Source organism: Microcaecilia unicolor, unplaced genomic scaffold (genome assembly GCF_901765095.1).
Source record: "Microcaecilia unicolor unplaced genomic scaffold, aMicUni1.1, whole genome shotgun sequence".
NCBI classification, from domain to species: domain Eukaryota; kingdom Metazoa; phylum Chordata; class Amphibia; order Gymnophiona; family Siphonopidae; genus Microcaecilia; species Microcaecilia unicolor.
Window position 1 is genome coordinate 19,253 of NW_021963590.1, and position 13,101 is coordinate 32,353.

The 13,101-nt window shown below is 44.2% G+C and overlaps 1 protein-coding gene across 2 annotated transcripts in view; it reads left to right on the plus strand.

Moving 5' to 3' along the window:
• Window positions 1–51: 51 nt before the first annotated feature.
• The window catches only part of LOC115459482 (zinc finger FYVE domain-containing protein 21-like), a 41,999-nt gene continuing 28,949 nt past the window's right edge, over window positions 52–13,101 (plus strand). The window contains exons 1-2 of one of the 2 annotated variants that reach the window (XM_030189288.1): window positions 52–225; window positions 6,519–6,569. In XM_030189288.1, coding sequence (XP_030045148.1) covers window positions 100–225; window positions 6,519–6,569 — 177 coding nt within the window. In that variant the 5' untranslated portion in view covers window positions 52–99. The remainder of the gene's footprint in view (window positions 226–6,518; window positions 6,570–13,101) is intronic. The other variant, XM_030189289.1, reaches the window with a different exon arrangement.

Sequence of the window (13,101 nt, forward strand, 5' to 3'; positions counted from 1 at the left end):
CGGTGGCATGTCTGATTGGCTGAGGTGTTCTTTGCTCGGTAGTTTTTCCCTTTGGGGGCTGGACTAGAGAGAGTGGCTCTTCGGGTCGGGGGGGCAAAGATGTCCTCTGAACGGGATGGGAAGAAACTGGTGCGGTCACCAAGCGGGCTGCGTATGGTCCCCGAGAGCGGAATGCTCAGCAGCCCCTTCTGTTTGGACGAGCCGCAGTGGGTACCTGATAAGGAAGTAAGTGAGGAGGGCCGGGGGCGCGCTCCCTTCCTCCTCTCTCATCCCCCCCCCCCCCCCCCCCCCCCCATTAGTGCCTCTGGAGCTCCTGGACTGCGCCCGTTTCTAATGAGATATCTGTGCGGAGAATGCTTGCAAACAGGATCTGGCAGCGCCTTTGCCCTGCTGCCTCACCAAGTCCAACATGCGGTGCTGCGGTGATCCCTTCTGGGCCTGGCCCCGTGAGCATATGTGTGAACCGAGTTTTTGTGTCGTTGCATTTTTTATTACTGGGTTGGTCTTTTGATATTTCACGTTTAAGCGATTCGTGATTGTACAGGGATAGAGGTGATGTCCACATTTCGTGTGCATCATGCCAGTGCCAGAAAGATGTTGGAATCGGTGTATGGTTTAACGTTTTGGGGTTTTTTTGATTCGATGGTTGATGACTTTTTTTTTTTTGCAGTTTTGCTTGCTGTTGAGTTTTTCGCTAGTTTTTATTCTGTCATCTCCCTATCGACGTTAGCGAATGCGTGTCTCAATTTACGGAATAGCACTTCCACCGGGTCTTCCAGCCTCTCTTGTTTGGCTGAAGCTACTAATCCGTCAGAATCAGAAACTTTTAGAGAATACTGTGTATAAGCGATAGCTGTTAATGCATGGGACATTAAGTATACGTTTACTGGGGAGGTGTTCCTCCTTCCAGGAATGCCCCCCCCCCCGAATTAAACAAACAAAACCCGACGAGAAGAAAATTCATGTAGCTGCGAACTACTAGCTGGTAGTATGCACAAACAAGTCTTATAGATCTATAGGCGGATGCAGTGTTGCCATATAAAAAAAAAATTCCCACCCAAAACAGTCCAAAAACCGCACACACCCCACCCCCAACGTCATCACCCCCGCCCCTTCCATCATCACCCCCACCCCCGCTGCCATCAACCCCGCCCCTTCCATCATCACCCCCGCTGTCATCAGCCCCACCCCCACCATCATCAGCCCCACCCAAAATGTCACCAAACCCCGCCTCTGTTGCCATTAGCCCCACCCCCCACCGGTCGAAAAGCCGCCCAGAAAAAAAAAAACAAGCCCAAAAAACCGCAACCCACCGCGGGCAAAAGTTTCCCGCGGCGGGTTGCAGAAAACCGCCCAATTGGGCGGGAAAACCGCCCATCTGGCAACCCTGGGCGGATGGAAGATGTCAGCAATGCTTTTCAACAGTTGAGGTAGCCCCCCCCCCCGCCCCCCCAAGTATTACTATTCAAAACAGAAGACTCTTATGTATTTCTAATGAAGGGTTTCCATTGTCAGTATTCATAGTTCTGTTAGAGCTCATGTTAAGTGATTTCAACAGAGTAAGAGGGGTATTCTCGATATGAGGTCTACAACTTTGGGGGCAAGATGCACAAAAGTCCTCGTTAGAGCCATTCTGTACCGAATTCCATAGCGAAGCAGTATGGAAGGGCTATGCGCGAAGGAAAGGGAATTGCAAATGAGCTGCTCGTTGCAGCTCACCTGCATTCACTAACCCTTCGTTAAAGCCGTCGGTAATCGGCCCGTAAAGCATGCGCAGAGCAGCCAAGCATTATGCTGGCTGCTCTGCGCATGCCAAAAACGTAAAACAAAAACAAACGCGTCCTTTATGGACGGCCTTGGCCCGCCCGAGGTCGCCACTGGATGTTTTGCTCGGAAGCCGAATAACGAATATAGCGATTTTCAAAACAGCAAAAACTTTTTTTTTTTTAACTGGTCACTTGCTAGATGTTTTTCTGCTCAGTGCAGTTAGCATTTTGGTCTATTAAAAAAAAAAAAAGAAACAGTGAAAAAGGCACAAAATTAATCCATTTGAATTCAGTAAGAGGCAGTATTCTGACTGGCCACACATACATCCAAGCAGAGCTTGGGGCACCCTAGGGGCTCTGCAGTGGACTTTGCATAAAAGCTCCCAGGTACACATCTCACCATTACCCCCCTTTATATTGTATGGGTAGCCCTCCAAAACCCACCAGAAACCTACTGTACCCAACTATAAATCACTACAGTAGCTGCTCCTGCAGGAATTCTGCACACAAAGTTTGTAAATTCTGCAAGTTTATTTGGCAGACTTTTAACTAATATTACAGCCCCCTCTCCCTAGGTACCATCTGTATTTTTCCCAGCACCCATAGCATCCATTTTTTTACAGTCCCTCCCTCATAGCATCCCCCTCTTTTACAGCTACCTTCCACCCACAGCATTCCAATTTTTTTACAGCTCCTCCCTCCCCAACACATAACATCCCCCTTTTTTGCAGCCCCTTTTTTTTACAGCCTCTTTCTCCCCCACTCATAGCATCCCCTTTTTTTTTTTTTTTTACAGCCCCTCTCTCCCCCACGTATAGCATCACCCTTTTTGCAGCCCCCTCCCATCCACAGCATCCTCCCTCTTTTTTATTCAGCTCCTCCTTCCAGCCACCCCTGCACTCACCCATGACGTAGGAAGAGGAGGAGCTGCAGCAGAGGAACCTCTTTGGGGCATGAAAACCCCCCACTCTTTCCTGCCCCACTGCCACTGCTCTCTTGCTGGTGCCGTGCTTTTTCCAAATGGCCTCCTAGATTTCAAGCAATAAACTCACAAGATTACCACTTGAAGTCTCGGCGGCCATTTGGGAAAAGTACGGCACCAGCAAGAGAGCAGTGGCAGTGGGGCAGGAAAGAGTGAGGTTCTTTCCTGCCTCTGAAGAGGCCACTAGCCCACCAGGGCATTCTGTGCTCAGGGTGGGTGGGCAGGGGGGGAGAGTGCAGATTCTGCACAGAAATGTTGAATTCTGCGTGACCGGAGAATTCTGTGCAAGTTCTGCACTCCACAGTCGAGCAAAATTCTGGCAGAGTAAAGAGCCCTTATGGCTGCAGGTGTTGCCTATATGTGGGTACGCTAGATTTTTGGTGGGTTTTGTACGGGCTGACATTTTCCACCACAAGTGTAAGAGTGGATTGTGGGCTTGTGTCCCCTTCTTCATAGTGTACTGCACTTACCATTAGGCTATTCCAGGAACCTGCTTGTTGTTTTAATAGGATTGGCCATAACATCTGAAGTTGTCATAGAGGCTGCTTTGTACTGTTTCTTTCACATCTTTGAGACATGGGAAGGGGTCAGTGACCACTGGAGAAATAAGGGGGGTCATTCCTTTATTCCTCCAGTGGTCATCTCATTTAGGTCACTTTTTTGTGGCTTAGTCGTTATTAAAACAGGTCTAGCTCAAAAATGTCTTAGTTCTAGTCTTGGACGTTTTTGTTTTGTTCCATTATGGCAGAAAAATGTCCAAGTGTTAGGAATGCCCTAATCCCGCCCCCAACACGGCGCAGATGAAATGCATAGATAACATCTGCAAAATAAGTTTCAGAATAGTGACTTGAACATTTTGGGGAAGCAAAACATCCAAATGCTGCTTCATACCACTTTTGAAATGCTATTCTCTTTCGAAAATGAGCCCGTAAGCCTGTTTCTCACTGTTCAGCTTTCCGTAGGACCATACTTTAGCTGCCCGTTTTCCTCCTTTCCCAATCCTACACTATATTAGGGATCGTGCTCGATTCTTCTCTCACCTTCTCTTCCCATATTAATCAGCTTTGGAAGAAAACGCTATTGAAAATGAGAAAGCTACGTCTAGTCAGACCATTCTTTGACGAAAAAGCCTTTGTACTTCTAATCCAAATGTTAGTCCTACCTCAGTTGGATTAGTACTGTAACATTCTATTTCTTGCCAATATTAGAAAAAAAAACTGCAAATCATACAGAACACAGCTGCTAGACTGATATACAGATTGAATAGATATACTAGTGTTTCAACTCCTCTAAACAAACTTCACTGGCTTCCCATAGCAGAAAGACTCGGGTTCCGAGCTGCTTGCTTAGTTTTTCAAATCTTACAGGGCTTCACCTCTGAGCTGCTAAGACTGCTTTGCTATATCTGGTCCAGTCTAACAGACTGAAACAACTAATCCTAGCATCACCATTTCAAAAGACAATTCAAAATCAGAGGGTTTTCAGCTCTCTATTCCCCGTACTTGGAGTCAAGAACTCTCTACCTATTCCCATCAGAACAGAAAATAGCTACCTCAGCTTCAGGAACAGGCCAATAACTTTTCTCTTCCCAAAGACTGCTTCATAGTAATCCATCATGACTTTTTACTACTTAGTATCATCCATTATCCTTTCCTTTGTTTTTAGTCTTATGCATTACACCAATGGTCTCTAATGTTTCTCATACCTCACACTAACACTATCACTTTTGTCCCCTCTAAAATGTAAATTGCACTGAACCTTGGAAAGGGGATATTAGCAGTATACAAGAATTGAATTGAAAGATTCTCACACCAATCAATCTGCCCCATTAAAACATTACAGAATGGCTTGTTTCACATTTTAACACATCTTTCTCATTCTGTTTAAATACTCAAATGGTATTCATCTACAAGCCTCATGGTTTATGTAGAGGATTGCCAAGAGCAAAAAATCATTATTGTACTTGGACATTTTTTGTACAACCTGTTGCTTAATTTGATGAGTTTTTAGAGTATTGCTTTGGACTTTTTATCAGAAAGTATATGACCCTTGAGGCAGGCGCTTGTCTGCCCCAAAACATGGCCCGTGTCGGATCTTTGGCATTAAAGATCTCTACATTGTGCCAGTCTTGAGGTGGCCTCACTTGTGTACTTTTGAACCCTCTCTTCTGCTGTCATGTCACTTAACCTATCATTGCCCTAGATACAATACTCTACTCAGATTGTAAGACCACTAGGGACAGAAAGTATCTGTATATAATAATTATAAACAGCTGACCTGTCCCTTCCTCTTGAGTAGGATCTGCTGGAGAATTATTTAAAATGTATATAACCCACACAATCCTTAGAGCTCTTAGCGGTTTACAGTAAGTGCATTCATAGTAATGAAATGACATCATAACAAAAACATATCATATACATACAACACCAAAGGCTCCACACACAGTAAGCAAACTATCATCAACTATACATTACTCACTAGTTTACCAAAGCAGCTATGATTCGTACCTAAACAGAAGCTTGCTGGTAGCCAAATGCTTCTAAGAACAATGGCTTAAGCTACCTCCTAAATTGATCTAAGGCCTTCAAAGACCTTATGTACCTAGGCCACTTGATCCACAATTTTGGCCCCTCAACTTGGTGATGCTCTCTTTTTAGGAGACCTCCCTTCTCCAAAGCACAGGGGCTGTCAGACCAGAGGAGGGACTTCTCTGCAACGTCCCTGTAGGTCTCCTCTGTGTACCTCTGTCCCACTCAGCTCTTCCAAGTCTGCTACTCTAGCCTCAAGAGACCAGGCTCATTCTCTGAGAGCTAGGAGCTTTTTGCATCAATCACACACATATAACCTCTCGCCAACTGGGAGATAAACATACATGTGACATTCAGTGCAAAAGACTGAATAGCACCTCTGGACTGCTGTCAGTATTATTGAGGTTTTTTTTAATTAAAACTTAAGGTACTAGGGATATTAAAGTGCTTAAGATTATATGGTATATTATGTGGTTTTATTTAGTGTTTGCCTCTCAGAAACTAATGAAATGTAATTAAACTCTAATGAAAACTCCTTTCATTATCCTAATTAGAATAATTGACTGTAAATTAAGACTATAAATGAAGAGATGTGTCTGGGGTGGGTATGAACCCTGAACTAGGCCCTGCCTTCTACAGGCTATCTGTTAGTGCTGTAGACTATGATAATTAAATTCCTACCTCTTGCAGAAATTTCAAGTTTAAAACTTTGGGAAAAGGGTTTTATACCATGGAAACCCGTTAATAACGTTTGAATTTTCAAACTGTCTAATCAGTAAACATACAATTTCTCTTTTATCCCCAATCTTTAAATCGTGAAAGCGCAGAGCAAAATAATGTTCACTTACCCAGCGAAATGTCCGCTTCTCTCAAGACTTCTCATAACTCTGGGTCTTTTCCCTTCCCACACAAGAAAGTCTGCAACTTTCAAGTCCCCATTTGTTACCCTAACAGGTAGGACCTGAAAAAGATATAATAGCTTAGGCAAGACATTCAGTTTTACACTACTGTTCTTCCCCACCATGACAGATAACTCTTGCTCCATATCCCCAAGTTACTCTTTATTTCCCTCAAATTTGCTGTAATTTCATATAGACAGACCCATTTCCCCATTTTGAGATGGTATAAGAATTTATTTAGTGTACAACGTATTGATTCTTGTTACTCAAAAATTATGCTAAGAGTTTAAGTATGTTGTAACGCGATTACATTGAAAAACTTACATTCTTCTTTTGTTTTCAGTGTCCCCGCTGCATGCAGTGCGACACGAAATTCGATTTCATAACGAGAAAGGTCAGAAAAATGTTTTTAAATCAGAAATTCCATATTTTTTTCTTTTATCTGCCCTGTAAAGTACAACACCTGTGTCCAGAATGATTGGTATCAAGGCCGTTCAGAGGTGATTCTTCTGGATAACAGAAATTATTCCCACTTCTTTCCTCTGTATGTTGTTTTTTTTTTTTAAGAGTCTCTTGGCTCTTTGTGCTAGGCTTACAGTTGCCACTGCTGCCAGACTAACTAGATTTGAAAGGAGCGAGGATGATGCTCTACTATGGCAACATCTCATCTGGACAGAAATGTTTTGTGTACCAGGTGGGATGAGGCCAAAGCACTGGGCTGCGATATCTATACAAATAAAAATCCCAAAGAAAATATATTTTTTTCTGGACGAAGACAAAACACAACCTGGGGATCACAATTGCTTGCTTTTCGTTTTGAGATGTTTTGGAGTTTTTTGGAAAATGGGCCTTTTGGATAAAAGGAGTATTTTTTTTAACTCCTAAATGGAGTCATTTTCTTCTGTCCATCTGTGATGTTAACACTCAGTGAAGTACAAGACTTTGTGGCCCGAACGCTCTACAATTAGTAATGGTGCATGAAATGGGAGCATCAGCTAGCAAAAGATTAATGTTCCCTTTCATTTACACACATGGCCTATACTAGCAGGTATGAAACAAACGTATTTAAAGCAGTTCGTCCTACACACTGCAGAGATAAACTTTCCAGCAAGTAGAAGGCTGAGGTGCAGCATAGCTAAAATGTGAGCTCCTGGCTAGCAATTGGTTAAGCTCATGGAAAATGCAGTGTCCTCCCCCCCCTCCCCCCCAGCTCCTGAGGTTTAGAAGCAGCAGTGGCTTGGCATTTTTGGCAAAGCCAAATAAGATACCAATTACTTAGACAGGGGAGTTCACTTTCCCACCACCTGTGCTGTATTAGTAGTATAAACTTTACAGGACCTCAATTTCTTACACTTTTAACACTTTATATATTTATTTACTTTGTATTGGGTGGAAAAATTGAATGTTATAAGCTGCTCTTAATAATCAAAAGATTTATTGATTTATCATGTCAGAAATCTCACTTCATGATGCAATTATTCATATATATTTATACAATCCAAATCCAATCTAATCATAATCAACTCTAATTTGCAATGGACCCTTCAATTAACATTCACTTGGTAACTTATTCAACAAATCAAACATTATAGAAAATTGCATACACTGTGAAGTTTATACTAAAGCCAAATAAGAGCCAGAAACTCTAGTAGGACACAAATAATCCCAAATCAGAAATGAGTGATTAACTGTATTGAGAAATCTGTATTGATATTGGTTGTCTGGGGGGGGGGGCAGATAGAGTTGTACAAGATACTTGGTTTGATTATAACTAATTGTGAAATATAAACAAACTGCAGTATCTTACATTTTTTTGTAGTGACACTCAAGCCAAGTTATAGTATTTAATTTAAAAAAAAAATTGGGGGGAGGGGTGGCAGGGGAGTAAGTTGTGAGTAAAAGTATTAAAGAAGGAAAAGGAGAGGGGCAGCATGGCCTAAACATCCCACCACCTGTGGATCTGACTTGGTCATACCATGTGCCCCTGGCATGATTGAAATTACCACCCCAGATTCATAATCCTATATAATAAAATGCACCTCCAACGTTCTGAAGCCGAGAAAGTGAAGCCTTCAAGTCTTGAAGCATTCCTGCAATGTTCCGGAACTACGTGTCGTCAGTTGAGGAGATGGAGCCTTACAGAGCGCACGAACGCTTCAAGACTTTCTCACACACACACACACACACACACACTCACTCACTCACTCACTCACTGTCTCTCACATACACTCTCTCTCACACACAGACTCACACACACACTCTGTCTCTGACACAAACACACACACTGTCTCTCACTCATTCTCTCTCACATACACACTCCCATCTCTCACCCACACACTCACTCTCAAACATACACACTCCAAGGAAAGGGGAGCATGGAACACGCTGGGGAGGAGAGGGAGGGGGGCATGGAACTCTGAGGGAAGGGGGGCCAAGAACTCGGTGGGGAGGGAGGGGGGCCTGCAACTCGGACGGAAGGGGATTCTGGAACTCGGAGGGAGGGAAGGAGGGGGTCATGGAACTCGGAGCCCCACACACACACACACACTCTCTCTCTGTCTTTCATGTACACTCTCACACACTCTCTCTCACACACACATACACTCTGTCTCTCTCACACTCTCTCTCTCTGACACACACACACTCTCACTCATTCTCTCACTCACACACACACTGCATCTCACACACACACACTCTCTCTCTCTCTCTCTCTCTCTCTCTCTCTCTCTCTCTCTCTCAAACATACACACTCCGAGGAAAATCTTGCTAGTGCCCGTTTCATTTGTGTCAGAAACGGGCCTGTTTTACTAGTCTGTTAATATAATAGAAATATTAATTGTAAGCATTACACAAGACTGTTTACAATTTATTGTAATCCAGATTAGCACTGTGAGTATAACATACTTCTAGTGATGACTCAAAGCAGTCTGCTGCCTGGTGAGATATGAGATGGGGCTCCTTTAGAGCTCCTTTCAGAGAATAAAGTTGGGGTGGAGGGTCCCCTTGTTCAAAATACTGATCAGGCAAGAAAAAAAGAATAAACCTTATATACCAAGCTATATAGTAGGAAAATTCTACAATCCCAGGTTATACTCTGCCAGTGTGGTACAGTAGCAGTTGATTTGAGTTTTAGGGTACTTAAAAGGGGAAATAAAATGACCTTATACAATGAACTATCATGGTGTTAAATATAAACATATATTTTGCATCTACAGAAGCCCCCATCACGAAACTAAGATATTGCTTCACTGAAATTGCTGTACAAACTGAAAATTTATGATTCCAGTGTCACCTCAGTGACAGCAACATAAACCCTCACAACGACGGGCCTATTGTGAAGTAATACAAAACTCTGCAAATGTCACTCAGGACTTCTGTACAGAACAATTCTACCATACCATAACAGTAACTCCCAAAACCCACACAAGGACCTTACCTAGGAAATGACAGCACTGTATTGCAGTTGGCCCTAACACATATCAATACACCTATTAGGAACACTAAACAAGCTGGACAACTGCAGATCCTTATATAGAAATTGGGCCGGTGTTAGAGATGCCTGGGCCAAGAGTAGAAACTTGTGAGGGGACATTACAAATAACTAGCAGGTTGTGTCCTTTTCAGCCCTGGGCAGGGTTGGAGCCCCCTGAGGCTGGCCCTGCATAGAAACTCCATGCTAATATATACATGACCTCTGTCTCAAATACAACACAGACCCTCACCAAATACAGAATAAATGTACCACAAATTAAAAATAGAAATATGTAGACAAAATTAAACTGAAATCCCCCTGATAAGTCCCTTTCATCCTTTCTCAGTGACTTTGATGCCTGGCTTGCCTTCTTCCATGATCCTTCCTCCCCCTCTCTCATCCTTGGTGACTTTAATATTCCTGCTAATGATCCTTCCAACTCTTATATTTCCAAGTTACTCGCTTTAACGTCGTCCTTTAATCTCCAACTATGCTCCACCTCCCCCACTCATCAAAATGGTCACTGTCTAGATCTCATCTTCTCCTCCAACTGTTCACCCTCTAGTTTCCTTGCCTCCGATCTTCCCCTCTCTGATCACCATCTTATAACTTTCACACTTAAATCTCCTCCCTCCCAGTCCCGTCCTATCCTATCTAATTTATCTAGGAATCTTCACGACATTGACCCTTCATCTCTATCCTCCCATGTTTCAAACCTCCTCTCTACTGTGGCACCATCCACGTCTGTCAACGAGGCTGTTTCTTCTTACAACAATACTCTATCCTCTGCCTTAGACACTCTTGCACCTTTGATGACCCGCCCTGTAAGGCGTACAAAACCCCAACCTTGGCTGACTTCTAATATCCGCTACCTACGTTCCTGTACCCGCTCCGCCGAACGCCTCTGGCGGAAATCTCGGGCCCTTGCTGATTTCTTACACTTCAAGTTCATGCTGACCTCCTTCCAATCTGCTCTTTTACGTGCCAAACAGGATTATTATATCCAACTGACCAACTCTCTTGGCTCTAATCCTCGACTTCTCTTCACCACATTGAACTCTCTCCTCAAGGTGCCCCCTCCCCCAACTCCCCCTTCACTATCTCCTCAGACCCTTGCTGAATTCTTTCACAACAAGGTTCAAAAGATAAACCTTGCTTTCTCTACCTCACCAGCTCTCCCTCCACTAGTCCGTTCCCCTCTCTCTCCTTCCCCTCATTCCCTTTCCTCCTTTCCTGAAGTTACTATTGAGGAAACTACACTTCTCCTTTCTTCCTCAAAATGTACCACCTGTTCCTCTGATCCCATTCCCACCCACCTTCTTAATGCCATCTCTCCTACTCTTATTCCTTTTATCTGTCACATTCTCAACCTCTCACTTTCCACTGCGACTGTCCCTGCTGCCTTTAAACATGCTGTGGTCACACCTCTCCTTAAGAAGCCTTCACTTGACCCTACTTGTCCCTCTAATTACCGACCCATCTCCCTCCTTCCTTTTCTCTCCAAATTACTTGAGCGTGCTGTTCACCGCCGCTGCCTTGATTTTCTCTCCTCACATGCTATTCTTGACCCATTACAATCTGGTTTTCGCCCTCTCCACTCAACCGAAACTGCGCTTACTAAAGTCTCCAATGACCTATTACTGGCTAAATCCAGAGGTCAATATTCCATCCTCATTCTTCTTGATCTTTCCGCTGCTTTTGACACTGTCGATCACAGCATACTTCTCGATACCCTGTCCTCACTTGGATTCCAGGGCTCTGTCCTTTCCTGGTTCTCTTCCTACCTCTCCCTCCGCACCTTTAGTGTTCACTCTGGTGGATCCTCTTCTACTTCTATCCCTCTGCCTGTCGGCGTACCCCAGGGTTCTGTTCTTGGTCCCCTCCTCTTTTCTATCTACACTTCTTCCCTTGGTTCATTAATCTCATCCCATGGCTTTTCCTACCACCTCTATGCTGATGACTCCCAAATCTACCTTTCTACCCCTGATATCTCACCTTGCATCCAAACCAAAGTTTCAGCGTGCTTGTCTGACATTGCTGCCTGGATGTCTCAACGCCACCTGAAATTAAATATGACCAAAACCGAGCTTCTCATTTTCCCCCCCAAACCCACCTCCCCGCTCCCCCCGTTTTCTATTTCTGTTGATGGCTCTCTCATTCTCCCTGTCTCCTCAGCTCGAAACCTTGGGGTCATCTTTGACTCTTCTCTCTCCTTCTCTGCTCATATCCAGCAGACCGCCAAGACCTGTCGTTTCTTTCTTTACAACATCCGTAAAATCCGCCCCTTTCTTTCCGAGCACTCTACCAAAACCCTCATCCACACCCTTGTCACCTCTCGTTTAGACTACTGCAATCTGCTTCTTGCTGGCCTCCCACTTAGTCACCTCTCCACTCTCCAGTCAGTTCAAAACTCTGCTGCCCGTCTCATCTTCCGCCAGGGTCGCTTTACTCATACTACCCCTCTCCTCAAGACCCTTCACTGGCTCCCTATCCGTTTTCGCATCCTGTTCAAACTTCTTCTACTAACCTATAAATGTACTCACTCTGCTGCTCCCCAGTATCTCTCCACACTCGTCCTTCCCTACACCCCTTCCCGTGCACTCCGCTCCATGGATAAATCCTACTTATCTGTTCCCTTCTCCACTACTGCCAACGCCAGACTTCGCGCCTTCTGTCTCGCTGCACCCTACGCCTGGAATAAACTTCCTGAGCCCCTACGTCTTGCCCCATCCTTGGCCACCTTTAAATCTAGACTGAAAACCCACCTCTTTAACATTGCTTTTGACTCGTAACCACTTGTAACCACTCGCCTCCACCTACCCTCCTCTCTTCCTTCCCGTTCACATTAATTGATTTGATTTGCTTACTTTATTTATTTTTTGTCTATTAGATTGTAAGCTCTTTGAGCAGGGACTGTCTTTCTTCTATGTTTGTACAGCGCTGCGTATGCCTTGTAGCGCTATAGAAATGCTAAATAGTAGTAGTAGTAGTAGTAATGAGCCACTCTCTGCATGCATTGGAACACTAGAGATTCAAACAGCACTTCCTTCCCGTCCAGACCAGTGGGTTATGTCCATCTACCAACGGATGGAGACAGAGAAATAGTTCCAAGTAATTCACTTCTTCAGTGTATCGTGCAGCCTGGCATGTTCAGTATTTTCCTCTGTCTCCAAGCAGATGGTAGCAGATCATGCAGCACCTGACCCAGTTCTTCCAGGTGGCAGTTGAGCAGGGGGTTGTTGCTGGTTGGTCTGGCTCTTTTACTATCTAAACTTGAATGATACTCAGTGTCCTGAGTTACTCATCCCCCAGCCTGGGTGGCATACGGTTTTGCCAGTTCCCTCTTCACCCCCTCCTGCCTTACTCCATGGGGTCTAAAACTAAACGAGGGAAGATTTTATATGGAATGTAATATCGCTACACTTTATTGTGTAAACTGCCTTGGCCTGCATGA